Source organism: Phoenix dactylifera, unplaced genomic scaffold, assembly GCF_009389715.1.
Source record: "Phoenix dactylifera cultivar Barhee BC4 unplaced genomic scaffold, palm_55x_up_171113_PBpolish2nd_filt_p 001033F, whole genome shotgun sequence".
NCBI classification, from domain to species: domain Eukaryota; kingdom Viridiplantae; phylum Streptophyta; class Magnoliopsida; order Arecales; family Arecaceae; genus Phoenix; species Phoenix dactylifera.
In genome coordinates, this window is record NW_024068386.1 from 10,314 (window position 1) to 37,920 (window position 27,607).

The window sequence follows — 27,607 nt, forward strand, 5'->3', positions numbered from 1 at the left end:
TCTATTTTTTTTCCTTTTTATTATGCAGTATTGTTATAATGGTATTTCCATCTCATATAGATATTTATTAATTTTTTGCCCTTCTAGATATGGTATAGCATATGATTTCCCAATGTGTCTCTCTTTAGAACTTTCTTTTAAGAAGATTAATGTATGCGAATGGCTGTTCCATTTGTCTTAAAAAGTCTATATCCAAGGCACAGGCATCATCCTTAACTAGCTGAGAAACTCCATAGGGTAGAATGATGCATGGTTATTTGGACATCCATGGAGCAATCATCTCTAGTGAGCTAGTACAGAACAAATTTACTTTTTTAGAGTGTATCATCAAGCTTATCTTTGGCTCCCAACACGCTTCATATCCATTAATGGCATATACAAAGAGGCCAAGGGGATGATTTGTCACTGTATAGAATCTCTAAAAGCTAATAATTTGTTTGCATACTTCAGTTTTAAAAGCCTTCCAGATGCAATGCCTTCAATGAAGTAATGTTCATGCCATGATTCAAGGTTATTACTACTATCTATTAATTAGGCAAAGAGAGCTGCTACTCGACCATTCCATTTTCACAAAATGCTAGCAAAGAGGGCTGTAATATTTGTACATCTTTTGTTTTTTAATTCATATGTTTGTTTTCTGTCTTGTCTTTTCCTGCAGTGTTAGTTCTCTGACAAACTAACCCTATCATTGTGTAGCCTTGATATAGAACCTCTCTGCAAAAAATAAAAGCCTGGGAAAAGGAAAAAGGAATCCCGTTCATGTATGACAAGGTAGAATTTGATCTCCGGAAACATATGCCAAATTAGTGACAGCTTATGATTTATTTAAAGCCTGTCCTTTTGATATTTCAGGTAAGATTGCTAGAGACCTTGGAAGAACATACTGTGCTCAGGCATCAGAGAGAGGAGAAGCGGCGAATATGGGTGGGCTTTCATTTTCTGTTTTTCTTGCTTCCAGTGTCTATCTGCTAGATGCTCTATATTTTGTATTTTATGTATTTTATCTGCTAGTGCCAAGAAATATCTGTGCTTACTCCTTCGGTCATCATTTTATGTAGGAACAAAAGAGACTGCGGGAGCAGTTTGCTGCCAAGCACGAAGTACTATTTGGGAGTAAGCCCAGCCCAATGCAGCAGGTAACAGGGAAGAAGCCTTTGGGTCAGAGCTCCAACGCGAACATGGTAACTGGGACATTGACTTCTCGTTGTGTCTCAACACCTTGGCTCGGCTACCCTTCTACACACAGGCCCCAACCGTTGAGCAATTCTATGAAGAAACCTGGACCCTCCCAATTTAGCTCATTTGAGAAGAAAACAAAGAATAGTACATCTCTGACAAAAGGAAGGTATGTGTTTAGAGTTATTTAATTTGTCCTTTCACATGATCCATCAGAAGTAACTTTTGGTTTTGCCATGCTCTTAGGAAGCCGTTCAATGCTACAAGTCCTAGCACCAAATCTATCAAGGTAATAAACCCACTTAATTCTCTTTCATGCTATACGGAAAATAGGTGTGCCTTTTTTTTTTTTTGAAAATCTGCAGATATTTAGACATGGTAATTCTGCACATTAAATGAATTACCTTACCACAATAAAATTGAAGTTGCAGTAGTATTTATATGCTTATTTTTAATTTGATTTAAACAAATTTTGTGCAACAAATTCCTTTGATCTATATTATCGAGACAAATAAACTATATAGAGGCATAACTTTACTGAGTTGGAATTCATGACTTAGAACAACCTTAATGCTGCAGGGAGAATGTATTTCAAAAATATTTTTTTGGAGAGTATGTGTTCTCTTATATTTTAGGATCCATATTTTAATTGAATAATTTATAAAATTGTAATGAAGGATGATGTCTTATCAAATGCTGCTATGAATGTGGATACATTAGATGTGGTCAATCCATATATATTTTTTTTGTGTGAAACCAGCTTTTTAAGTGCGGTATGGATAAAACCAGCTTGTTAGAGAGGAAATTTTGTTTAACATTGCATGCCCATTGATTTTTCTTTTCCCCAGAAGAATGCTTTAAGTGATTCTACATGTGGCGACACTTCTACACAAAGTGACGTATATTTGATACTATTTTGTTATTTCAAATTAGTGGTTAAGTTTCCAAATATGTATTGAGCATTGCACTTTTCTACATGCATAGTTTTTCTTCAACTGCTGGCAATTTCTGAAAGAATTTTATGCAGGAAACTTGCGTGCCACCCATTGCTACTAATGCAGAATCTAAGATTCCAGAGGGGAGAAGCCACCTTTCTTTTCTCCCTCTGTTTCACCATTGAAGCAGAGGGGAGAAGCCATTTAGGCTAAAAGGACACTCGTTTGCTACAAAGCTGGTTTTTGTATCTAAGATTTAGGACCCAAGAAGGGCTTTAAATTGAACAACAAAGAAAATGACAAATTTGGCTCTACCGATATATGCTAAGATCTTTGACACTGAAGAATAAGAAATGCTAATGTTAAGATCTTTCGCATTTATAACGCCATAATATTTAGATATGATAGTGGAACAGTTAGAGAAAACTAGAATGTTAGAGGGATGTCTGTTTCATGTGAACAAAACTTTTCAACCCAATCTGGACAGGGCCATCTATAGCACATTGAGCTGATATTTTTACGAGACAGCCCCATTCTAGAATGTTGTGCTGATTGTGATTTGTGAATAGTTTTAACAGTAATCCAATAATTAATGGCACTCACGAATCATATAAAAAGATATAATTGACTTTTCAATCTTTGGCCGTATTGGTTCTGAAATCAACAATGATGTCACTCCTACAGTCTATGGTAATACCTCCTGATATCTGCTGCCATATGTGTGCATGCAGGATAATAAGTGAACTGCCACTGTGTCAACCTTGTGCATAGACTAGTTATAGTTAAATGACAAATCACTGGGCAATTGACATGGAAAGTAAACCTGCAAAGCCTCCTCCTACGAACCACCTTAGTTTTTTTCTTTTTTCTTTTTGTTTTTTGAGCAACCCACGAGAAGACCCTATTAACCTTCACCACATTCAGGCCTGCGAGACCGTACATTTTTATTTTTCGTTTGAATGCGAAAGCAACAGGCAATCTTATATATTTTTCCCCTTCGCTGCATGTTTATGGTCTGAAATAAGATAAGAAATTTGTGTTGAAATAATTAGATTGAAAGGGCTTAAAATGCTCTTCGTATTCAAGTTTCTCTCACAATTAGGGCTTCTAGTAAGTATTTGAAGTGACAGCTAATTATTTTTTTCATGCTTTATGGTACTATCTTTCTTTTTTTATTCTGAGGAAAACTTTATGGTAGTATCATATCTACTATCTCCTATATTTGACATTCTTGTTGAACACAGTATTTTTGGTGTTTTACCATTAAAGGGGGAAAAGAAAAATCAGATCTATTTATTTGATTATGTAAAGGACAGACATTTGTTAGACAGTCGAATTTATACTTTATGATTCTAACGAAGAAAAGAGATGTTAGTAACATTTCTTGTTAACCTCAATAAAAAAGGGAAAAATAGAAAAGTGCACTGTTGCTTGTGTTTTCCTTCTCATACGTGAACACTTGTTAGGTCTTGTAGCTTAATCTAGATTCCACTTCGATAATTTTCCAGAGTAGACAACCTTGGTGGTGGTGTCAACAATGGCCTTGATGGCATCAAGGATTGTGGTTCCTGTTGCAAAGGATCGCTCGAAGTTCAAAACATTACCATGCTCTGCAATGTCTGAAAAATAAGAAACAAAGTCAATCTAAGGTGTTTAGAATGTTTACCAATTGCTAGATTGTTCCCACTGCGTCCTTGCCAAGTGATAGTCCATCCTCCACACTGACAGCCCAAGTTGTCGGCATGGCTCCCAGCTACAAGGATCTTCTTGGCCTTCGTAGGAAGAGGCAACAGTGGATTGTCCGTAGACATTCCATTTTTTAGTAGTACAAGTGATTTCTCGCCTCTTCGTCTCCATTCTCCTCTCTCTCTCTCTCTCCCTCCGTCTCCATCGGAAGCCCTAGCCCCTTTCTTTCTTCTTCTTTCACCTCCGCCCGAGCCCTTCTCCCATCCTTCCTCTCTTTTTGCTTTCCCCCTTCCTCTTCTCCCTCTCGCCATGCCACCGTGGGGTGAGCCTCCTCCGGGAGATGCTTCCACCTCGGAGCGGCAGAAGGGAAGGCCCTGGACCTCCTCCGAAGTGGTGCCGGAGGAGTCGAACGGGGTCCCCGAGGTGGGGCCGAGCCCCTGGGAGCTCCCCTGAGGAGGCCGATGCTTCCTCGGCCTGTAGCCGCTCCGGCGACTGCGGCCGAGGGGTGCCCTTCTCCAGGGTGGGAGCAGTGGGAGAGGGAGGGGCTAAACCTCCTCCGAAGTGATGCCGGAGTGAGTTTTAGTCTACGGGGACCTCCCTTACCCCGATCCGACCACGGCGGAGGAGGAGAACCACCGTGACCGAGAAGGAGGCGCGAGAGATCCAGGTACAATCCTCCCTTTTTCCCCCCTCTTTTTCTTTATTTATTTTTTTTTATTTTCTTTTTCGCCTCCCTCTGTGGTGGTGCCACCACCTTCTCACTGGAGGGAGGTGGGACTCGGCCAGGGCCGCACGGCCCTGCGGTCGCGTCGAGGTACCCTAGGGCAATCACGGCTGAGCCTGCGGTGCCCTGGGTGCCCGCAAGCCGAGCCCAGATGGGCTCGGCCCGGATTGGCAACTGGGCCTGGTTGGGCTCGGCTTCTCCTTTCTTTTCTCCCTCTGTTTCACCACTGAAGCAGAGGGGAGAAGCCATTTAGGCTAAAAGGACACTGGTTTGCTGCAAAGCTGGTTTCTGTATCTAAAATTTAGGACCCAAGAAGGGCTTTAAATTGAACAACAAAGAAAATGACAAATTTGGCTCTACCGATATATGCTAGATGAGGCCATACAACTATGAGGAACTTAGACACTGACGAATAAGAAATGCTAATGTTAAGATCTTTCGCATTTATAACGCCATAATATTTAGATATGATAGTCGAACAGTTAGAGAAAACTAGAATGTTAGAGGGATGTCTGTTTCATGTGAACAAAAACTTTTCAACCCAATCTGGACAGGGCCATCTATAGCACATTGGGCTGATATTTTTACGAGACAACCCCATTGTGGAATGTTGTGCTGATTGTGATTTGTGAATAGTTTTAACAGTAATCCAATAATTAATGGCACTAACGAAGAAAAGAGATGTTAGTAACATTTCTTGTTAACCTCAATAAAAAAGTGAAAAATAGAAAAGTGCACTGTTGCTTGTGTTTTCCTTCTCATATGTGAACACTTGTTAGGTCTTGTAGCTTAATCTAGATTCCACTTCGATAATTTTCCAGAGGAGACAACCTTGGTGGTGGTGTCAACAATGGCCTTGATGGCATCAAGGATTGTGGTTCCTGTTGCAAAGGATCGCTCGAAGTTCAAAACATTACCATGCTCTGCAATGTCTGAAAGAAATAAGAAACAAAGTCAATCTAAGGTGTTTAGAATGTTTACCAATTGTTAGATTGTTTCCATTGCGTCCTTGCCAAGTGATAGTCCATCCTCCACACTGACAGCCCAAGTTGTCGGCATGGCTCCCAGCTACAAGGATCTTCTTGGCCTTCTTAGGAAGAGGTAACAGTGGATTGTCCGTAGACTTTCCATTTTTTAGTAGTACAAGTGTTTTCTCGCCTCTTCGTCTCCATTCTCCTCTCTCTCTCCCCCCCTCCGTCTCCACCGGAAGCCCTAGCCCCTTTCTTCTTCTTTCACCTCCGGCCGAGACCTTCTCCCATCCTTCCTCTCTCTTTGCTTCTCCCCCTTCCTCTTCTCCCTCTCGCCGTGCCACCGTGGGGTGAGCCTCCTCCGGGAGATGCTCCCACCTCGGAGCGGCAGAAGGGAAGGCCCTGGACCTCCACCGAAGTGGTGCCGGAGGAGTCGAACGGGGTCCCCGAGGTGGGGCCGAGCCCTTGGGAGCTCCCCTGAGGAGGCCGACGCTTCCTCGGCCTGCAGCCGCTCCGGCGACTGCGGCCGAGGGGTGCCCTTCTCCAGGGTGGGAGCAAGTGGGAGAGGGAGGGGCTAAACTTCCTCCGAAGTGATGCCGGAGTGAGTTTAGTCTCTGGGACCTCCCTTACCCCGATCCGGCCACGGCGGAGGAGGAGAACCACCGTGACCGAGAAGGAGGCGCGAGAGACCCAGGTACGATCCTCCCTTCCCCCCCTCTTTTTCTTTCTTTATTTTCTTTTATTTTCTTTTTCGCCTCCCCTCTGTGGTGGTGCCACCACCTCCTCACCGGAGGGAGGTGGGACTCGGCCAGGGCCTGACGGCCCTGCGGTCGCGTCGGGGTACCCTAGGGCAACTGCGGCTGAGCCTACGGTGCCCTGGGTGCCCGCAGGCCGAGCCCAGATGGGCTCGGCCCGGATTGGCCACTAGGCCTGGGCCGGGCCTGGTTGGGCTTGGCTTCTCCTTTCTTTTCTCCCTCTGTTTTGCCATTGAAACAGAGGGGAGAAGCCATTTGGGCTAAAAGGACACTGGTTTGCTACAAAGCTGGTTTCTGTATCTAAGATTCTAAGATTTAGGACCCAAGAAGGGCTTTAAATTGAACAACAAAGGAAATGACAAATTTGGCTCTACCGATATATGCTAGATGAGGCCATACAATTATGAGGAACTTTGACACTGACGAATAAGAAATGCTAATGTTAAGATCTTTCGCATTTATAACGCCATAATATTTAGATATGATAGTGGAATAGTTAGAGAAAACTAGAATGTTAGAAGGATGTCTGTTTAATGAGAACAAAAACTTTTCAACCCAATCTGGACAGGGCCATCTGTAGCACATTGAGCTGATATTTTTACGAGACAGCCCCATTCTAGAATGTTGTGCTGATTGTGATTTGTGAATAGTTTCCAATAATTAATGGCACTCACGAATCATATAAAAAGATATAGCTGACTTTTCAATCTTTGGCCGAATTGGTTCAGAAATCAACAATGATGTCACTCCTACAGTCTATGGGAATACCTCCTGATATCTGCTGCCATATGTGTGCATGCAGGATATTAAGTGAACTGCCACTGTGTCAACCTTGTGCATAGACTAGTTATAGTTAAATGACAAATCACTGGGCAATTGACATGGAAAGTAAACCTGCAAGCCTCCTCCTATGAACCACCTTAGTTTTTTTCTTTTTTCTTTTTGTTTTTTGAGCAACCCACGAGAAGACCCTACTAACCTTCACCTCATTCAGGCCTGCGAGTCCTTACATTTTTATTTTTCATTTGAATGCGAAAGCAACAGGCGGTCTTATATATTTTTCCCTTCGCTGCATGTTTATAGTCTGAAATAAGATAAGAAATTTGTGTTGAAATAATTAGATTGAAAGGGCTTAAAATGCTCTTCGTATTCAAGTTTCTCTCACAATTAGGGCTTCTAGTAAGTATTTGAAGTGACAGCTAATTATTTTTTTCATGCTTTCTAGTTTATGGTACTATCTTTCTTTTTTTATTATGAGGAAAACTTTATGGTAGTATCATATCTACTATCTCCTATATTTGACATTCTTGTTGAACACAGTATTTTTGGTGTTTTACCATTAAAGGGGGAAAAGAAAAATCAGATCTATTTGTTTGATTATGTAAAGGACAAACATTTGTTAGATAGTCGAATTTATACTTTACGATTCTAACGAAGAAAAGAGTTGTTAGTAACATTTCTTGTTGACCTCAATAAAAAAAGAAAAAAATAGAAAAGTGCACTGTTGCTTGTGTTTTCCTTCTCATACGTGAACACTTGTTAGGTCTTGTAGCTTAATCTAGATTCCACTTCGATAATTTTCCAGAGTAGACAACCTTGGTGGTGGTGTCAACAATGGCCTTGATGGCATCAAGGATTGTGGTTCCTGTTGCAAAGGATCGCTCGAAGTTCAAAACATTACCATGCTCTGCTATGTCTGAAATAAGAAACAAAGTCAATCTAAGGTGTTTAGAATGTTTACCAATTGTTAGATTGTTCCCACTGCGTCCTTGCCAAGTGATAGTCCATCCTCCACACTGACAGCCTAAGTTGTCGGCATGGCTCCCAGCTACAAGGATCTTCTTGGCCTTCTTAGGAAGAGGCAACAGTGGATTGTCCGTAAACTTTCCATTTTTTAGTAGTACAAGTGATTTCTCGCCTCTTCGTCTCCATTCTCCTCTCTCTCTCCCCCCTCCGTCTCCACCGGGAGCCCTATCCCCTTTCTTTCTTCTTCTTTTACCTCCGGCCGAGCCCTTCTCCCATCCTTCCTCTCTCTTTGCTTCCCCCCTTCCTCTTCTCCCTCTCGCCGTGCCACCGTGGGGTGAGCCTCCTCCGGGAGATGCTCCCACCTCGGAGCGGCAGAAGGGAAGGCCCTGGACCTCCTCCGAAGTGGTGCCGGACGAGTCGAACGGGGTCCTCGAGGTGGGTCGAGCTCCCCTGAGGAGGCCGACGACCCTGGGAGCTCCCCTGAGGAGGCCGACGCTTCCTCGGCCTGCAGCCGCTCCGGCGACTGCGGCCGAGGGGTGCCCTTCTCCAGGGTGGGAGCAGTGGGAGAGGGAGGGGCTAAACTTCCTCCGAAGTGATGCCGGAGTGAGTTTGTCTCCGGGGACCTCCCTTACCTCGATCCGGCCATGGCGGAGGAGGAGAACCACCGTGACCGAGAGGAGGCGCGAGAGACCCAGGTACGATCCTCCCTTTTTTTCCCCCTCTTTTTCTTTCTTTATTTTTTTTTCAACTTCTCTCTCTGTGGGTGGCGCCACCACCTCCTCCCCGGAGGGAGGTGGACTCTGCCAGGGCCTGACGGCCCTGCGGCCGCGTCGGGGTACCCTAGGGCGACTGCGGCTGAGCCTGCGGTGCCCTGGGTGCCTGCAGGCCGAGCCCAGATGGGCTCGGTCTGGGCTCGGCCCGGATTGGCCACTGGGCCTGGGATGGGCCTGGTTGGGCTCGGCATCTCCTTTCTTTTCTCCCTCTGTTTCACCATTGAAACAGAGGGGAGAAGCCATTTAGGCTAAAAGGACACTGGTTTGCTACAAGCTGGTATATGTATCTAAGATTTAGGACCCAAGAAGGGCTTTAAATTGAACAACAAAGAAAATGACAAATTTGGCTCTACCGATATATGCTAGATGAGGCCATACAACTATGAGGAACTTTGGACACTGACGAATAAGAAATGCTAATGTTAAGATCTTTTGCATTTATGACGCCATAATATTTAGATATGATAGTGGAACAGTTAGAGAAAACTAGAATGTTAGAAGGATGTCTGTTTCATGTGAACAAAAACTTTTCAACCCAATCTGGACAGGGCCATCTGTAGCACATTGAGCTGATATTTTTACGAGACAGCCCCATTCTAGAATGTTGTGCTGATTGTGATTTGTGAATAGTTTCCAATAATTAATGGCACTCACGAATCATATAAAAAGATATAGCTGACTTTTCAATCTTTGGCCGAATTGGTTCAGAAATCAACAATGATGTCACTCCTACAGTCTATGGGAATACCTCCTGATATCTGCTGCCATATGTGTGCATGCAGGATATTAAGTGAACTGCCACTGTGTCAACCTTGTGCATAGACTAGTTATAGTTAAATGACAAATCACTGGGCAATTGACATGGAAAGTAAACCTGCAAGCCTCCTCCTATGAACCACCTTAGTTTTTTTCTTTTTTCTTTTTGTTTTTTGAGCAACCCACGAGAAGACCCTACTAACCTTCACCTCATTCAGGCCTGCGAGTCCTTACATTTTTATTTTTCATTTGAATGCGAAAGCAACAGGCGGTCTTATATATTTTTCCCCTTCGCTGCATGTTTATAGTCTGAAATAAGATAAGAAATTTGTGTTGAAATAATTAGATTGAAAGGGCTTAAAATGCTCTTCGTATTCAAGTTTCTCTCACAATTAGGGCTTCTAGTAAGTATTTGAAGTGACAGCTAATTATTTTTTTCATGCTTTCTAGTTTATGGTACTATCTTTCTTTTTTATTATGAGGAAAACTTTATGGTAGTATCATATCTACTATCTCCTATATTTGACATTCTTGTTGAACACAGTATTTTTGGTGTTTTACCATTAAAGGGGGAAAAGAAAAATCAGATCTATTTGTTTGATTATGTAAAGGACAAATATTTGTTAGACAGTCGAATTTATGCTTTATGATTCTAACAAAGAAAAGAGATGTTAGTAACATTTCTTGTTAACCTCAATAAAAAAAGGAAAAATAGAAAAGTGCATTGTTTCTTGTGTTTTTCTTCTCATACGTGAACACTTGTTAGGTCTTGTAGCTTAATCTAGATTCCACTTCGATAATTTTCCAGAGTAGACAACCTTGGTGGTGGTATCAACATTGGCCTTGATGTTATCAAGGATTGTGGTTCCTGTTGCAAAGGATCGCTCGAAGTTCAAAACATTACCATGCTCTGCTATGTCTGAAAATAAGAAACAAAGTCAATCTAAGGTGTTTAGAATGTTTACCAATTGTTAGATTGTTCCCACTGCGTCCTTGCCAAGTGATAGTCCATCCTCCACACTGACAGCCCAAGTTGTCGGCATGGCTCCCAGCTACAAGGATCTTCTTGGCCTTCTTAGGAAGAGGCAACAGTGGATTGTCCGTAAACTTTCCATTTTTTAGTAGTACAAGTGATTTCTCGCCTCTTCGTCTCCATTCTCCTCTCTCTCTCCCCCCCTCCGTCTCCCTCGGAAGCCCTAGCCCCTTTCTTTCTTCTTCTTTCACCTCCGGCCGAGCCCTTCTCCCATCCTTCCTCTCTCTTTGCTTCTCCCCCTTCCTCTTCTCCCTCTCGCCGTGCCACCGTGGGGTGAGCCTCCTCCGGGAGATGCTCCCTACCTCGGAGCGGCAGAAGGGAAGGCCCTGGACCTCCTCCGAAGTGGTGCCGGAGGAGTCGAACGGGGTCCCCGAGGTGGGGCCGAGCCCTTGGGAGCTCCCCTGAGGAGGCCGACGCTTCCTCGGCCTGCAGCCGCTCCGGCGACTGCGGCCGAGGGGTGCCCTTCTCCAGGGTGGGAGCAGTGGGAGAGGGAGGGGCTAAACTTCCTCCGAAGTGATGCCGGAGTGAGTTTGTCTCCGGGACCTCCCTTACCCCGATCCGGCCACGGCGGAGGAGGAGAACCACCTTGACCGAGAAGGAGGCGCGAGAGACCTAGGTACGATCCTCTCTTTTTTCCCCCTCTTTTTCTTTCTTTATTTTCTTTTATTCTCTTTTTCACCTCCTCCCTCTGTGGTGGCGCCACCACCTCCTCACCGGAGGGAGGTGGGACTCGGCCAGGGCCTGACGGCCCTGCGGCCGCGTCGGGGTACCCTAGGGCAACCGCGGCTGAGCCTGCGGTGCCCTGGGTGCCTGGGCTCGGCCCGGATTGGCCACTGGGCTTGGGCCGGGCCTGGTTGGGCTCGGCTTCTCCTTTCTTTTCTCCCTATGTTTCACCATTGAAACAGAGGGGAGAAGCCATTTAGGCTAAAAGGACTCTGGTTTGCTACAAAGCTGGTTTCTGTATCTAAGATTTAGGACCCAAGAAGGGCTTTAAATTGAACAACAAAGAAAATGACAAATTTGGCTCTACCGATATATGCTAGATGAGGCCATACAACTATGAGGAACTTTGACACTGACGAATAAGAAATGCTCATGTTAAGATCTTTCACATTTATAACGCCATAATATTTAGATATGATAGTGGAACAGTTAGAGAAAACTAGAATGTTAGAAGGATGTCTGTTTCATGTGAACAAAAACTTTTCAACCCAATCTGGACAGGGCCATCTGTAGCTGATTGTGATTTGTGAATAGTTTCCAATAATTAATGGCACTCACGAATCATATAAAAAGATATAGCTGACTTTTCAATCTTTGGCCGAATTGGTTCAGAAATCAACAATGATGTCACTCCTACAGTCTATGGGAATACCTCCTGATATCTGCTGCCGATATGTGTGCATGCAGGATATTAAGTGAACTGCCACTGTGTCAACCTTGTGCATAGACTAGTTATAGTTAAATGACAAATCACTGGGCAATTGACATGGAAAGTAAACCTGCAAGCCTCCTCCTATGAACCACCTTAGTTTTTTTCTTTTTTCCTTTTGTTTTTGAGCCAACCCACGAGAAGACCCTACTAACCTTCACCTCATTCAGGCCTGCGAGTCCTTACATTTTTATTTTTCATTTGAATGCGAAAGCAACAGGCGGTCTTATATATTTTTCCCCTCGCTGCATGTTTATATTCTGAAATAAGATAAGAAATTTGTGTTGCAATAATTAGATTGAAAGGGCTTAAAATGCTCTTCGTATTCAAGTTTCTCTCACAATTAGGGCTTCTAGTAAGTATTTGAAGTGACAGCTAATTATTTTTTTCATGCTTTCTAGTTTATGGCACTATCTTTCTTTTTTTATTATGAGGAAAACTTTATGGTAGTATCATATCTACTATCTCCTATATATGACATTCTTGTTGAACACAGTATTTTTGGTGTTTTACCATTAAAGGGGGAAAAGAAAAATCAGATCTATTTGTTTGATTATGTAAAGGACAAACATTTGTTAGACAGTCGAATTTATGCTCTATGATTCTAACGAAGAAAAGAGATGTTAGTAACATTTCTTGTTAACCTCAATAAAAAAAGGAAAAATAGAAAAGTGCACTGTTGCTTGTGTTTTTCTTCTCATACGTGAACACTTGTTAGGTCTTGTAGCTGAATCTAGATTCCACTTCGATAATTTTCCAGAGTAGACAACCTTGGTGGTGGTGTCAACAATGGCCTTGATGGCATCAAGGATTGTGGTTCCTGTTGCAAAGGATCGCTCGAAGTTCAAAACATTACCATGCTCTGCTATGTCTGAAATAAGAAACAAAGTCAATCTAAGGTGTTTTAGAATGTTTACCAATTGTTTGATTGTTCCCACTGCATCCTTGCCAAGTGATAGTCCATCCTCCACACTGACAGCCTAAGTTGTCGGCATGGCTCCCAGCTACAAGGATCTTCTTGGCCTTCTTAGGAAGAGGCAACAGTGGATTGTCCGTAAACTTTCCATTTTTTAGTAGTACAAGTGATTTCTCGCCTCTTCGTCTCCATTCTCCTCTCTCTCTCCCCCCCTCCGTCTCCCTCGGAAGCCCTAGCCCCTTTCTTTCTTCTTCTTTCACCTCCGGCCGAGCCCTTCTCCCATCCTTCCTCTCTCTTTGCTTCTCCCCCTTCCTCTTCTCCCTCTCGCCGTGCCACCGTGGGGTGAGCCTCCTCCGGGAGATGCTCCTACCTCGGAGCGGCAGAAGGGAAGGCCCTGGACCTCCTCCGAAGTGGTGCCGGAGGAGTCGAACGGGGTCCCCGAGGTGGGGCCGAGCCCTTGGGAGCTCCCCTGAGGAGGCCGACGCTTCCTCGGCCTGCAGCCGCTCCGGCGACTGCGGCCGAGGGGTGCCCTTCTCCAGGGTGGGAGCAGTGGGAGAGGGAGGGGCTAAACTTCCTCCGAAGTGATGCCGGAGTGAGTTTGTCTCCGGGGACCTCCCTTACCCCGATCCGGCCACGGCGGAGGAGGAGAACCACCGTGACCGAGAAGGAGGCGCGAGAGACCCAGGTACGATCCTCTCTTTTTCCCCCCTCTTTTTCTTTCTTTATTTTCTTTTATTCTCTTTTTCACCTCCTCCCTCTGTGGTGGCGCCACCACCTCCTCACCGGAGGGAGGTGGGACTCGGCCAGGGCCTGACGGCCCTGCGGCCGCGTCGGGGTACCCTAGGGCAACCGCGGCTGAGCCTGCAGTGCCCTGGGTGCCTGGGCTCGGCCCGGATTGGCCACTGGGCTTGGGCCGGGCCTGGTTGGGCTCGCATTCTCCGTTCTTTTCTCCCTATGTTTCACCATTGAAACAGAGGGGAGAAGCCATTTAGGCTAAAAGGACTCTGGTTTGCTACAAAGCTGGTTTCTGTATCTAAGATTTAGGACCCAAGAAGGGCTTTAAATTGAACAACAAAGAAAATGACAAATTTGGCTCTACCGATATATGCTAGATGAGGCCATACAACTATGAGGAACTTTGACACTGACGAATAAGAAATGCTCATGTTAAGATCTTTCACATTTATAACGCCATAATATTTAGATATGATAGTGGAACAGTTAGAGAAAACTAGAATGTTAGAAGGATGTCTGTTTCATGTGAACAAAAACTTTTCAACCCAATCTGGACAGGGCCATCTGTAGCACATTGAGCTGATATTTTTACGAGACAGCCCCATTCTAGAATGTTGTGCTGATTGTGATTTGTGAATAGTTTTCAATAATTAATGGCACTCACGAATCATATAAAAAGATATAGCTGACTTTTCAATCTTTGGCCGAATTGGTTCAGAAATCAACAATAATGTCACTCCTACAGTCTATGGGAATACCTCCTGATATCTGCTGCCATATGTGTGCATGCAGGATATTAAGTGAACTGCCACTGTGTCAACCTTGTGCATAGACTAGTTATAGTTAAATGACAAATCACTGGGCAATTGACATGGAAAGTAAACCTGCAAGCCTCCTCCTATGAACCACCTTAGTTTTTTTTCTTTTTTCTTTTTGTTTTTTCGAGCAACCCACGAGAAGACCCTACTAACCTTCACCTCATTCAGGCCTGCGAGTCCTTACATTTTTATTTTTCATTTGAATGCGAAAGCAACAGGCGGTCTTATATATTTTTCCCCTTCGCTGCATGTTTATAGTCTGAAATAAGATAAGAAATTTGTGTTGAAATAATTAGATTGAAAGGGCTTAAAATGCTCTTCGTATTCAAGTTTCTCTCACAATTAGGGCTTCTAGTAAGTATTTGAAGTGACAGCTAATTATTTTTTTCATGCTTTCTAGTTTATGGTACTATCTTTCTTTTTTTATTATGAGGAAAACTTTATGGTAGTATCATATCTACTATCTCCTATATTTGACATTCTTGTTGAACACAGTATTTTTGGTGTTTTACCATTAAAGGGGGAAAAGAAAAATCAGATCTATTTGTTTGATTATGTAAAGGACAAACATTTGTTAGACAGTCGAATTTATGCTTTATGATTCTAACGAAGAAAAGAGATGTTAGTAACATTTCTTGTTAACCTCAATAAAAAAAGGAAAAATAGAAAAGTGCACTGTTGCTTGTGTTTTTCTTCTCATACGTGAACACTTGTTAGGTCTTGTAGCTTAATCTAGATTCCACTTCGATAATTTTCCAGAGTAGACAACCTTGGTGGTGGTGTCAACAATGGCCTTGATGGCATCAAGGATTGTGGTTCCTGTTGCAAAGGATCGCTCGAAGTTCAAAACATTACCATGCTCTGCTATGTCTGAAATAAGAAACAAAGTCAATCTAAGGTGTTTAGAATGTTTACCAATTGTTAGATTGTTCCCACTGCATCCTTGCCAAGTGATAGTCCATCCTCCACACTGACAGCCTAAGTTGTCGGCATGGCTCCCAGCTACAAGGATCTTCTTGGCCTTCTTAGGAAGTGGCAACAGTGGATTGTCCGTAAACTTTCCATTTTTTAGTAGTACAAGTGATTTCTCGCCTCTTCGTCTCCATTCTCCTCTCTCTCTCCCCCCCTCCGTCTCCCTCGGAAGCCCTAGCCCCTTTCTTTCTTCTTCTTTCACCTCCGGCCGAGCCCTTCTCCCATCCTTCCTCTCTCTTTGCTTCTCCCCCTTCCTCTTCTCCCTCTCGCCGTGCCACCGTGGGGTGAGCCTCCTCCGGGAGATGCTCCTACCTCGGAGCGGCAGAAGGGAAGGCCCTGGACCTCCTCCGAAGTGGTGCCGGAGGAGTCGAACGGGGTCCCCGAGGTGGGGCCGAGCCCTTGGGAGCTCCCCTGAGGAGGCCGACGCTTCCTCGGCCTGCAGCCGCTCCGGCGACTGCGGCCGAGGGGTGCCCTTCTCCAGGGTGGGAGCAGTGGGAGAGGGAGGGGCTAAACTTCCTCCGAAGTGATGCCGGAGTGAGTTTGTCTCCGGGGACCTCCCTTACCCCGATCCGGCCACGGCGGAGGAGGAGAACCACCGTGACCGAGAAGGAGGCGCGAGAGACCCAGGTACGATCCTCTCTTTTTCCCCCCTCTTTTTCTTTCTTTATTTTCTTTTATTCTCTTTTTCACCTCCTCCCTCTGTGGTGGCGCCACCACCTCCTCACCGGAGGGAGGTGGGACTCGGCCAGGGCCTGACGGCCCTGCGGCCGCGTCGGGGTACCCTAGGGCAACCGCGGCTGAGCCTGCAGTGCCCTGGGTGCCTGGGCTCGGCCCGGATTGGCCACTGGGCTTGGGCCGGGCCTGGTTGGGCTCGCATTCTCCGTTCTTTTCTCCCTATGTTTCACCATTGAAACAGAGGGGAGAAGCCATTTAGGCTAAAAGGACTCTGGTTTGCTACAAAGCTGGTTTCTGTATCTAAGATTTAGGACCCAAGAAGGGCTTTAAATTGAACAACAAAGAAAATGACAAATTTGGCTCTACCGATATATGCTAGATGAGGCCATACAACTATGAGGAACTTTGACACTGACGAATAAGAAATGCTCATGTTAAGATCTTTCACATTTATAACGCCATAATATTTAGATATGATAGTGGAACAGTTAGAGAAAACTAGAATGTTAGAAGGATGTCTGTTTCATGTGAACAAAAACTTTTCAACCCAATCTGGACAGGGCCATCTGTAGCACATTGAGCTGATATTTTTACGAGACAGCCCCATTCTAGAATGTTGTGCTGATTGTGATTTGTGAATAGTTTTCAATAATTAATGGCACTCACGAATCATATAAAAAGATATAGCTGACTTTTCAATCTTTGGCCGAATTGGTTCAGAAATCAACAATGATGTCACTCCTACAGTCTATGGGAATACCTCCTGATATCTGCTGCCATATGTGTGCATGCAGGATATTAAGTGAACTGCCACTGTGTCAACCTTGTGCATAGACTAGTTATAGTTAAATGACAAATCACTGGGCAATTGACATGGAAAGTAAACCTGCAAGCCTCCTCCTATGAACCACCTTAGTTTTTTTCTTTTTTCTTTTTGTTTTTTGAGCAACCCACGAGAAGACCCTACTAACCTTCACCTCATTCAGGCCTGCGAGTCCTTACATTTTTATTTTTCATTTGAATGCGAAAGCAACAGGCGGTCTTATATATTTTTCCCCTTCGCTGCATGTTTATAGTCTGAAATAAGATAAGAAATTTGTGTTGAAATAATTAGATTGAAAGGGCTTAAAATGCTCTTCGTATTCAAGTTTCTCTCACAATTAGGGCTTCTAGTAAGTATTTGAAGTGACAGCTAATTATTTTTTTCATGCTTTCTAGTTTATGGTACTATCTTTCTTTTTTTATTATGAGGAAAACTTTATGGTAGTATCATATCTACTATCTCCTATATTTGACATTCTTGTTGAACACAGTATTTTTGGTGTTTTACCATTAAAGGGGGAAAAGAAAAATCAGATCTATTTGTTTGATTATGTAAAGGACAAACATTTGTTAGACAGTCGAATTTATGCTTTATGATTCTAACGAAGAAAAGAGATGTTAGTAACATTTCTTGTTAACCTCAATAAAAAAAGGAAAAATAGAAAAGTGCACTGTTGCTTGTGTTTTTCTTCTCATACGTGAACACTTGTTAGGTCTTGTAGCTTAATCTAGATTCCACTTCGATAATTTTCCAGAGTAGACAACCTTGGTGGTGGTGTCAACAATGGCCTTGATGGCATCAAGGATTGTGGTTCCTGTTGCAAAGGATCGCTCGAAGTTCAAAACATTACCATGCTCTGCTATGTCTGAAATAAGAAACAAAGTCAATCTAAGGTGTTTAGAATGTTTACCAATTGTTAGATTGTTCCCACTGCGTCCTTGCCAAGTGATAGTCCATCCTCCACACTGACAGCCCAAGTTGTCGGCATGGCTCCCAGCTACAAGGATCTTCTTGGCCTTCTTAGGAAGAGGCAACAGTGGATTGTCCGTAAACTTTCCATTTTTTAGTAGTACAAGTGATTTCTCGCCTCTTCGTCTCCATTCTCCTCTCTCTCTCCCCCCCTCCGTCTCCCTCGGAAGCCCTAGCCCCTTTCTTTCTTCTTCTTTCACCTCCGGCCGAGCCCTTCTCCCATCCTTCCTCTCTCTTTGCTTCTCCCCCTTCCTCTTCTCCCTCTCGCCGTGCCACCGTGGGGTGAGCCTCCTCCGGGAGATGCTCCTACCTCGGAGCGGCAGAAGGGAAGGCCCTGGACCTCCTCCGAAGTGGTGCCGGAGGAGTCGAACGGGGTCCCCGAGGTGGGGCCGAGCCCTTGGGAGCTCCCCTGAGGAGGCCGACGCTTCCTCGGCCTGCAGCCGCTCCGGCGACTGCGGCCGAGGGGTGCCCTTCTCCAGGGTGGGAGCAGTGGGAGAGGGAGGGGCTAAACTTCCTCCGAAGTGATGCCGGAGTGAGTTTGTCTCCGGGGACCTCCCTTACCCCGATCCGGCCATGGCGGAGGAGGAGAACCACCTTGACCGAGAAGGAGGCGCGAGAGACCCAGGTACGATCCTCTCTTTTTTTCCCCCTCTTTTTCTTTCTTTATTTTCTTTTATTCTCTTTTTCACCTCCTCCCTCTGTGGTGGCGCCACCACCTCCTCACCGGAGGGAGGTGGGACTCGGCCAGGGCCTGACGGCCCTGCGGCCGCGTCGGGGTACCCTAGGGCAACCGCGGCTGAGCCTGCGGTGCCCTGGGTGCCTGGGCTCGGCCCGGTTGGCTACTGGGCTTGGGCCGGGCCTGGTTGGGCTCGCTTCTCCTTTCTTTTCTCCTTTCTTTTCTCCTTGAAACAGAGGGGAGAAGCCATTTAGGCTAGAAGGACTCTGGTTTGCTACAAAGCTGGTTTCTGTATCTAAGATTTAGGACCCAAGAAGGGCTTTAAATTGAACAACAAAGAAAATGACAAATTTGGCTCTACCGATATATGCTAGATGAGGCCATACAACTATGAGGAACTTTGACACTGACGAATAAGAAATGCTCATGTTAAGATCTTTCACATTTATAACGCCATAATATTTAGATATGATAGTGGAACAGTTAGAGAAAACTAGAATGTTAGAAGGATGTCTGTTTCATGTGAACAAAAACTTTTCAACCCAATCTGGACAGGGCCATCTGTAGCACATTGAGCTGATATTTTTACGAGACAGCCCCATTCTAGAATGTTGTGCTGATTGTGATTTGTGAATAGTTTCCAATAATTAATGGCACTCACGAATCATATAAAAAGATATAGCTGACTTTTCAATCTTTGGCCGAATTGGTTCAGAAATCAACAATGATGTCACTCCTACAGTCTATGGGAATACCTCCTGATATCTGCTGCCATATGTGTGCATGCAGGATATTAAGTGAACTGCCACTGTGTCAACCTTGTGCATAGACTAGTTATAGTTAAATGACAAATCACTGGGCAATTGACATGGAAAGTAAACCTGCAAGCCTCCTCCTATGAACCACCTTAGTTTTTTTCTTTTTTCTTTTTGTTTTTTGAGCAACCCACGAGAAGACCCTACTAACCTTCACCTCATTCAGGCCTGCGAGTCCTTACATTTTTATTTTTCATTTGAATGCGAAAGCAACAGGCGGTCTTATATATTTTTCCCCTTCGCTGCATGTTTATAGTCTGAAATAAGATAAGAAATTTGTGTTGAAATAATTAGATTGAAAGGGCTTAAAATGCTCTTCGTATTCAAGTTTCTCTCACAATTAGGGCTTCTAGTAAGTATTTGAAGTGACAGCTAATTATTTTTTTCATGCTTTCTAGTTTATGGTACTATCTTTCTTTTTTTATTATGAGGAAAACTTTATGGTAGTATCATATCTACTATCTCCTATATTTGACATTCTTGTTGAACACAGTATTTTTGGTGTTTTACCATTAAAGGGGGAAAAGAAAAATCAGATCTATTTGTTTGATTATGTAAAGGACAAACATTTGTTAGACAGTCGAATTTATGCTTTATGATTCTAACGAAGAAAAGAGATGTTAGTAACATTTCTTGTTAACCTCAATAAAAAAGGAAAAATAGAAAAGTGCACTGTTGCTTGTGTTTTTCTTCTCATACGTGAACACTTGTTAGGTCTTGTAGCTTAATCTAGATTCCACTTCGATAATTTTCCAGAGTAGACAACCTTGGTGGTGGTGTCAACAATGGCCTTGATGGCATCAAGGATTGTGGTTCCTGTTGCAAAGGATCGCTCGAAGTTCAAAACATTACCATGCTCTGCTATGTCTGAAATAAGAAACAAAGTCAATCTAAGGTGTTTAGAATGTTTACCAATTGTTAGATTGTTCCCACTGCGTCCTTGCCAAGTGATAGTCCATCCTCCACACTGACAGCCCAAGTTGTCGGCATGGCTCCCAGCTACAAGGATCTTCTTGGCCTTCTTAGGAAGAGGCAACAGTGGATTGTCCGTAAACTTTCCATTTTTTAGTAGTACAAGTGATTTCTCGCCTCTTCGTCTCCATTCTCCTCTTCTCTCTCCCCCCTCCGTCTCCCTCGGAAGCCCTAGCCCCTTTCTTTCTTCTTCTTTCACCTCCGGCCGAGCCCTTCTCCCATCCTTCCTCTCTTTTTGCTTCTCCCCCTCCTCTTCTCCCTCTCGCCGTGCCACCGTGGGGTGAGCCTCCTCCGGGAGATGCTCCTACCTCGGAGCGGCAGAAGGGAAGGCCCTGGACCTCCTCCGAAGTGGTGCCGGAGGAGTCGAACGGGGTCCCCGAGGTGGGGCCGAGCCCTTGGGAGCTCCCCTGAGGAGGCCGACTCTTCCTCGGCCTGCAGCCGCTCCGGCGACTGCGGCCGAAGGGTGCTCTTCTCCAGGGTGGGAGCAGTGGGAGAGGGAGGGGCTAAACTTCCTCCGAAGTGATGCCGGAGTGAGTTTGTCTCCGGGGACCTCCCTTACCCCGATCCGGCCACGGCGGAGGAGGAGAACCACCGTGACCGAGAAGGAGGCGCGAGAGACCCAGGTACGATCCTCTCTTTTTCCCCCCTCTTTTTCTTTCTTTATTTTCTTTTATTCTCTTTTTCACCTCCTTTTGTGGTGGCGCCACCACCTCCTCACCGAAGGGAGGTGGGACTCGGCCAGGGCCTGACGGCCCTGCGGCCGCGTCGGGGTACCCTAGGGCAACCGCGGCTGAGCCTGCGGTGCCCTGGGTGCCTGGGCTCGGCCCGGATTGGCCACTGGGCTTGGGCCGGGCCTGGTTGGGCTCGGCTTCTCCTTTCTTTTCTCCCTCTGTTTCACCATTGAAATAGAGGGGAGAAGCCATTTAGGCTAAAAGGACACTGGTTTGCTACAAAACTGGTTTCTGTATCTAAGATTTATGACCCAAGAAGGGCTTTAAATTGAACAACAAAGAAAATGACAAATTTGGCTCTACCGATATATGCTAGATGAGGCCAAACAACTATGAGGAACTTTGACACTGACGAATAAGAAATGCTAATGTTAAGATCTTTCGCATTTATAACGCCATAATATTTAGTTATGATAGTGGAACAGTTAGAGAAAACTAGAATGTTAGAAGGATGTCTGTTTCATGTGAACAAACTTTTCAACCTAATCTGGACAGGGCCATCTATAGCACATTGAGCTGATATTTTTACGAGACAACCCCATTCTAGAATGTTGTGCTGATTGTGATTTGTGAATAGTTTTAACAGTAAACCAATTATTAATGGCATTCACGGATCATATAAAAAGATATAGCTGACTTTTCCATTTTTTCTTTGGCCGAATTGGTTCAGAAATCAACAATGATGTCACTCCTACAGTCTATGGGAATACCTCCTAATATCTGCTGCCATATGTGTGCATGCAGGATATTAAGTGAAGTTTCACTGTGTCAACCTTGTGCATAGACTAGTTATAGTTAAATGACAAATCACTGGGCAATTGACATGGAAAGTAAACCTGCAAGCCTCCTCCTAGGAACCACCTTAGTTTTTTTCTTTTTTCCTTTTGTTTTTTGAGCAACCCACGAGAAGACCCGATTAACCTTCACCTCATTCAGGACTGCGAGACCTTACATTTTTATTTTTCTTTTTACTGCGAAAGCTGTTAGATATATGCCCTAGAAGCCAATATGGCTGACACATTATTAATTCTGGGACATTGTTTTGTACTTGACTTTATTATTATTGAATAATAAATGGGCATTCTTTTCATTCATATTGTTTATGTGTCTATGAATCGTCCAAGGAATTAATAAGACGATACATATTCTCAAGAATTGAGAATTTGAGCCATGTATCATTGGTGATTAATTTCTAAATGCTCCTGATCAATGGATCATCACGAGGACGGTGATCGATCCGATCAGTGCACAGATCGCTTTCCTTATGGATGGATGAGACTCGAGTCCACAGTGTAGGGACACTGAAGTGAGAGTGCATGTGCTTGTTAGAGAACAAGGGTACTGAGCGTGACCAAGACAAGAAGTCACTTGAATGTCTATTCACTCGTCAGTGACTTGCTTGATGTTGCAGTAGTGTGACTGGTCCTTTGACCTGCGGTACTTCGGCTACTCACAGTGAGGTTATTGTAGTTTGACTGCACATATACATAGTCTCTAGTCATATGAGTCCTTGTAGTGTAGATTGGCTGCAGTAGGTTGACTGTAGGAGTAGGGTATGCATCTACATGGAATCTATCGACCTTGATAGATGAGGAGAGATCCTATGTGATTTATAAGACTGAGTTCTAAAACCTTGGCCAGGGCAATATGTATAGTGGAGAAAGAGTTTTCCACTCTCGAACTCAAGTCGAATAAATCTAGACATATGACAGACGACGGGGTTTAGCGAGTTATCAATGACCTCCGTTCTGTAGGGATCCACGATAGAAGGACTGTATCATACGATAACTGCACCTAGAGGTTCATCATTTTATTCTGCTGGGTAGCCACTACATACTGCTAGGTATCACTGGTGGATGGTGAGACTCACGGGGACCATCTTGATGGTCGATGATCCCTGGTGAGTTGAGTTGGAATTGTTTCAACCCATTGAAAGGAGTTTTTAATGATATTGTGATAGAGATCGCCATATATCTCAGTACCAGTCAGAATAGAACCTATGGGGTCACACACATTAGAGGTATTGACCGATTCGATGGTTGAATTGTGATTAGGAATCACAAATAATCAATTTGATTGATAATTGGTTAACCCGCTAAGAGTTAGTGAGTTGAAGAAGGAATAATTGCAATCAGATTGCAATTTAATTTAATTAATTGGACTTGATTACGAGTTCTACTTGGAGTAGGATCCTTGGAGTCCTAATTGGATTAGGATTTCAAATTAAATTAGAGTCCTATTTGGAGTAGGATTTTTAAAGTCCTAATTGCCTTAAGGCTGAAATTTAATAAGTCCTAATTAGATTAGGATTTTCTTAAGTCCTAATTAATTTTAATTTTAATCTAATTAATTAAAAGACTTTTAATTGGAGTAGGATTGAAGAGTTCAATTGAGTCATGGTTCAATTAAATCCTAATTAGATTAGGATTTGGAGGAAATTGAAATGGGTGCAAATCTTATTTTGAATAGGATTGAATCCTAGCACTTGGACCCAACCCTCCCCAATTAATTAGATTGATTGGGGGCTAACCAAATGGGAGAATAGGGAGGGACCTACGCCCCTTCCCTTGGCTGGTGGCGTGAGGGAAAAAGGAGGGGCCACACCCCTCCTATTTTGAATTCACAAAGGGATAAAGATGAGCTAAAATTTAGGAGCTCATCTCTATCCACACACCATAAAAGGGGAGTTCAAAGGGGCTCTGAATTTTTAATGGTTTTTCCTTGGGATTTTTGGCAGCAAGGAACCTCCTTCCATTCCTCCTTTCAGCCACAAGGAAGCAAGGGAAAAGAAGCTCTTGGCGTGGTCTACTTCATCCCCTTCCTTGGTTCAAACGCGAAGGAAAAAGAAAAGGCTGCGGGTTTTTGTTCTCGTTCCTTTGAACCATCCTTCTTCCTCCTCCCTTAGGCACTCAAGAGTTGATTGATAGGAAGGATATCAGCCATCAATAGTCATCTCTGCAAGGGAGCTAGCACCCCGGGGAGATCTAAAAGCTTCGATCGGTGCTTTGCCTCGTGTGGATACCCGTAGAGGTCGGACGCGTGTGCGGCTTCCATCGAACCTTCAACAAATCCACGTAAATCAGATTTGCGGAGACTATCTATCCGCACAAGGTGAAGATCTGATCTTCTTAATGTTTTTAAAATGGTTTATAAGAATTTAATCCTAATCTATCTACAAACGACGGTTTTAAAATACGTTCATGCGATGAACGGATCCCGCATATGCTTTTCCGCTGCAATCTGAAAAATTTTGAAATTTTCTGCAGCATATGAGGGTAACTAATAGTGGTATCAGAGCCATGGTTATGTAGATTAAGATTAGAATTAAATTTTTAAAGGCATTTTAGATCTAAAATTTAAAGGATTATGCTTGCTGAAATTTACTGCATGCAGAATTTTCAGCTTGCTGATTTTTCTGCATGCTGATTTTTAGATGCTTAGATTAATGATTCTAATGCTTTGATAATGTGATTACAAATGTTTAGAATCATATCTTGCATAATCAGCAAGTCGTGAGATGAAATTATTAGTTAAATTACAGATCTGAAAATAATATTTATGCATGAGATGCATATGGTGATGATCATAGATGGACCCTTTACATGTGCTGAAATGTTCTGCAATGTTCTGTGATGCTATGTAATTTTTAATTTTTCAGATGCATGCGTGCATCTTAAATTCATGTATTAGAGACATGCGTGTCTCATGAAAAGGGTTGTAATTTATTTTTTAATTTTATTTATTTTTTTAAAGCAATCTGTGATGTGTGTTGCACGTCGATGGTTGATCGATATGAACATCAACAAGCTCAACATGTGTGGATCGAGATCAAGGGTTGATTGAAGATGGATTAAGGAGTTGATCACAATTGGACCTAGGGGATCAAGATCGAGTCAAGAGTTGAAGACGATCAAACCAATTGACGTGCATGTGCTTGTAAAGTGACCCCATCCTGGATCCATGATCATCACCATTTAAATTTATTTGTTGATAAATGCCTGGATTTTTAATGCTTATGTCTATGCGGGTAGATATATATTTGCATGAGATGTGAATAATCGATCGAGAGAGACCTAAATACAAACCTCCTCAATCAGTCGAGAGTGAACCAACATGAGCTTGTCATATTAGATTAATTGATCTAATTGGTGTCTAGGCAAGCCTAAAAGGTGGTTACTTAATTAGGACCTTACTCTCCGAGTAAGGGGAGCCTCCCACCTGCTTACCTGACCAATTGTTCGATTACCTCTTATGAAGAACTCAAGTTGCAAACACTAAGACATGATTTCATAATATTAAGTCCATAGGTCTTCCACCGTAGTAGAGCTGCTAAGGTCTTTCCGGTGATTTGTCTCGGCTGGACATAGTGGGCATGTTGCATCGGAGGACTGGACCTCTCTATTAGGCATGGGATGTTGCGGGGTAAAGGTGGGGTTGAGCACCAATAACTGTTAGGTGAGGAACCAATGACGACTTTATTTCTGCGGTTATACGGTGGGTCTGATTTAACAAAGTAATGGGGACAATAACTGTTAGGTGAGGTCTTCATGACTTAGAGATCAAGTACCACTGCAATTTGCTTGAGAAGTATTGTACAAGAGTTGTACACTCATTCATTTATATGTCACCAATAACTGTTAGGTGAGGCGGCATGTAAATCGGTGAGACCGCAGTACTCACTAGAAACCCTAGTCGCATAGGGTATTCGTTTCTCCATCAGGGGAGTATGAGGGATTCGAGCGGCTCTTCGCGCGCACGGCAGCCGGAGCGCAGACTCGTGTGCGCCCGCTAGCCTGCGCGCTCGTGATGGAGGGCGGCACTTGGCCCCAAGTCGCCACACCAAATCCTTCGTCTTATGCTCCTTCCGGATGCCTCAAGATGTATGGATGCGGGTCGAACGGGTAACACCGGTTGTGTGTCGAGCACTTAGTAGCCAAGGAAATCAAGGCAAGGGGCGGGTTTACTGGCTGCAGCTTGGACCGACCCTTGGCTTGAATGAAACAACCAAACAATTCAAGTGTATGTGGTGGAAAGATTAAGGTTGATTCTATTCCCAAAATGAAGCTTACAAGCATAATCTAGTGAAACTATGATGGGTTCTCACTAGCCCAAGTCCTTAGAGACACTCTAGGACCGAATATAATAGGGCAAAGCCCTCCCAAGCCTAAGGTCGAAAATACAAGACTCTCAAGATGACAAAAGACTCCCCCCCAAGCTCTCTCAATGCATATTTATAGGCTCTTCAAGGGGCACAAGAGTGGCTAAGGCATATGGCACATGTAGGGCCAAAGGCTTGGCCAAGGCATGGCCAAGCCTTAGGCATAGGCTGCTGCCTAGCTGTGGCTTTTGCAGGGGGTAGGCAGGCCATTGGAAGGGCCTGGGCATGGCTGGCTGCAGGGGCTGGTCGACAGGGCCTCTTTTCGGAAACACATAGATCATCAAGACCTCTTTTGGGTTGAGAGATCATATCTTGTTTTTCATTCTTATTTGTACAACCCGGAAGGGATAAATTTTTGTGGTGTAATCTTTTCATAAAAGGGAGGGTCCGCTCATCCTTTGGGTGACGACCGTAGGAGGATCGGGTTGATTTTTGTTGGGTAGAACTTTCAGATTTCATGGAGCCGGGTAGTGAATCGGTTAGCCAACAAAGGCTCCTTGAGGTTATGGAGAATAACAATGCAGAAATCAGCCGAGTGTTAGAGCATGTGGTGACCACCTTGGCCGCCATAAGGAGAGAAGGAAATGCCAACATAGAGAGAATAGAGAGGTGGTTTGCAGAAAAAGGAAGTGATGTGAGTGAAGGAGGAAGAAAAAAGAGAGAAACAAGGAGAAGAGGGGGAAGGATTGAAAGTGGTAATGATGTTGTAGATAGATGGGCCGATGGCATCCCAATGGAGGATAGGCCAAGGAGAATGGATGAAGAAGGGAGTGAACCCGGGAGGAGTCCTCATGGTCGACAAGTTCAAGAGGAAAGGAGAGGAGAACGGGTTGCCCATGATGATGATTTTAGGGTTGCGGGTCCACATGAGAGAGGGGTCCGAAAGATTGAGTTCCCATCTTTTGGAGGTGATCCATACGAGTGGCTCGATAAGGTCGAGCAATATTTTTCGGTTTATGAGATCCCTCGGGAGGAAAGGGTGGAGGTGGTGGAGGTGGCTAAGAAATATTTATGAGAAGGAAGGGAACTACTTGGGGTGGACGGTTTTTGTGCAGGAGTTCATGAATCAATGGGGATCGTCCCCAACCATAAATCACCACGGCCAATTGGCCAAGTTGAAGCAAGAAGGCAAGGTGCAGAATTACATTGATGACTTTCGCCAACTACAAACAATGGTGGATGGTTGGTCGGAGGAGGCCTTGCTCGGCACCTTTATTGATGGGCTCAAACCTTGGTTATCCAAGGAACTAAAGCTCAAGCAGCCCACACGCCTTCAAGATGCGATGAGGATGGCGAAAATACTTGACCAAAGTGGCTTCAACGACCAGCGACCGGCCAAGGAGAACTCCAACCGCAAGAAAGC

General features: G+C 44.2%; 2 protein-coding genes and 2 long non-coding RNA genes across 8 annotated transcripts in view; 1 reads left to right on the plus strand and 3 right to left on the minus strand.

Annotated features, from left to right (window-relative positions):
• LOC103700522 (65-kDa microtubule-associated protein 3-like) overlaps positions 1-27,607 on the plus strand; it is a 43,594-nt gene continuing 15,987 nt past the window's right edge. Inside the window, exons 1-5 of one of the 3 annotated variants that reach the window (XM_039121292.1) lie at positions 1-771; positions 853-924; positions 1,059-1,345; positions 1,423-1,465; positions 2,204-3,736. In XM_039121292.1, the coding sequence (XP_038977220.1) occupies positions 760-771; positions 853-924; positions 1,059-1,345; positions 1,423-1,465; positions 2,204-2,296 (507 nt within the window). In that variant the 5' untranslated portion in view covers positions 1-759 and the 3' untranslated portion in view covers positions 2,297-3,736. Of the gene's footprint in view, positions 772-852; positions 925-1,058; positions 1,346-1,422; positions 1,466-2,203; positions 3,737-27,607 lie in introns of those variants that run through there. The other 2 variants (XM_039121294.1, XM_039121293.1) reach the window with 2 other exon arrangements.
• LOC120107820 lies at positions 3,670-10,844 on the minus strand. Of its 3 annotated transcripts, XM_039121289.1 has the most exons (3): positions 10,485-10,844; positions 7,986-10,387; positions 6,952-7,889 (listed from the first exon to the last, which is right to left on the minus strand). In XM_039121289.1, the coding sequence occupies exons 2-3, from the start codon at positions 9,004-9,006 to the stop codon at positions 7,798-7,800; spliced, it is 1,113 nt and encodes a 370-aa protein (XP_038977217.1). In that variant the 5' UTR covers positions 9,007-10,387; positions 10,485-10,844; the 3' UTR covers positions 6,952-7,797. The 3 variants fall into 3 exon arrangements, with proteins under 3 accessions (XP_038977218.1, XP_038977217.1, XP_038977216.1); XM_039121290.1 differs by lacking the exons at positions 6,952-7,889; positions 10,485-10,844 and adding an exon at positions 3,670-5,953 and having other exon boundaries at positions 8,458-9,789; XM_039121288.1 differs by having other exon boundaries at positions 6,952-10,387.
• On the minus strand, positions 12,286-18,077 carry LOC120107821. Its single transcript, XR_005509445.1, has 2 exons — positions 17,834-18,077; positions 12,286-17,737 (listed from the first exon to the last, which is right to left on the minus strand). It is a non-coding gene; the product is annotated as an uncharacterized LOC120107821 (long non-coding RNA).
• Positions 19,263-20,502, minus strand: LOC120107822. The gene is made up of 2 exons (XR_005509446.1): positions 20,296-20,502; positions 19,263-20,199 (listed from the first exon to the last, which is right to left on the minus strand). It is a non-coding gene; the product is annotated as an uncharacterized LOC120107822 (long non-coding RNA).

Excerpts from the sequence above, each read along its gene's own strand:
- LOC120107820 (XM_039121288.1), bottom strand. The coding sequence starts at position 9,006 with ATGGCTTCTCCCCTCTGTTTCAATGGTGAAACAGAGGGAGAAAAGAAA.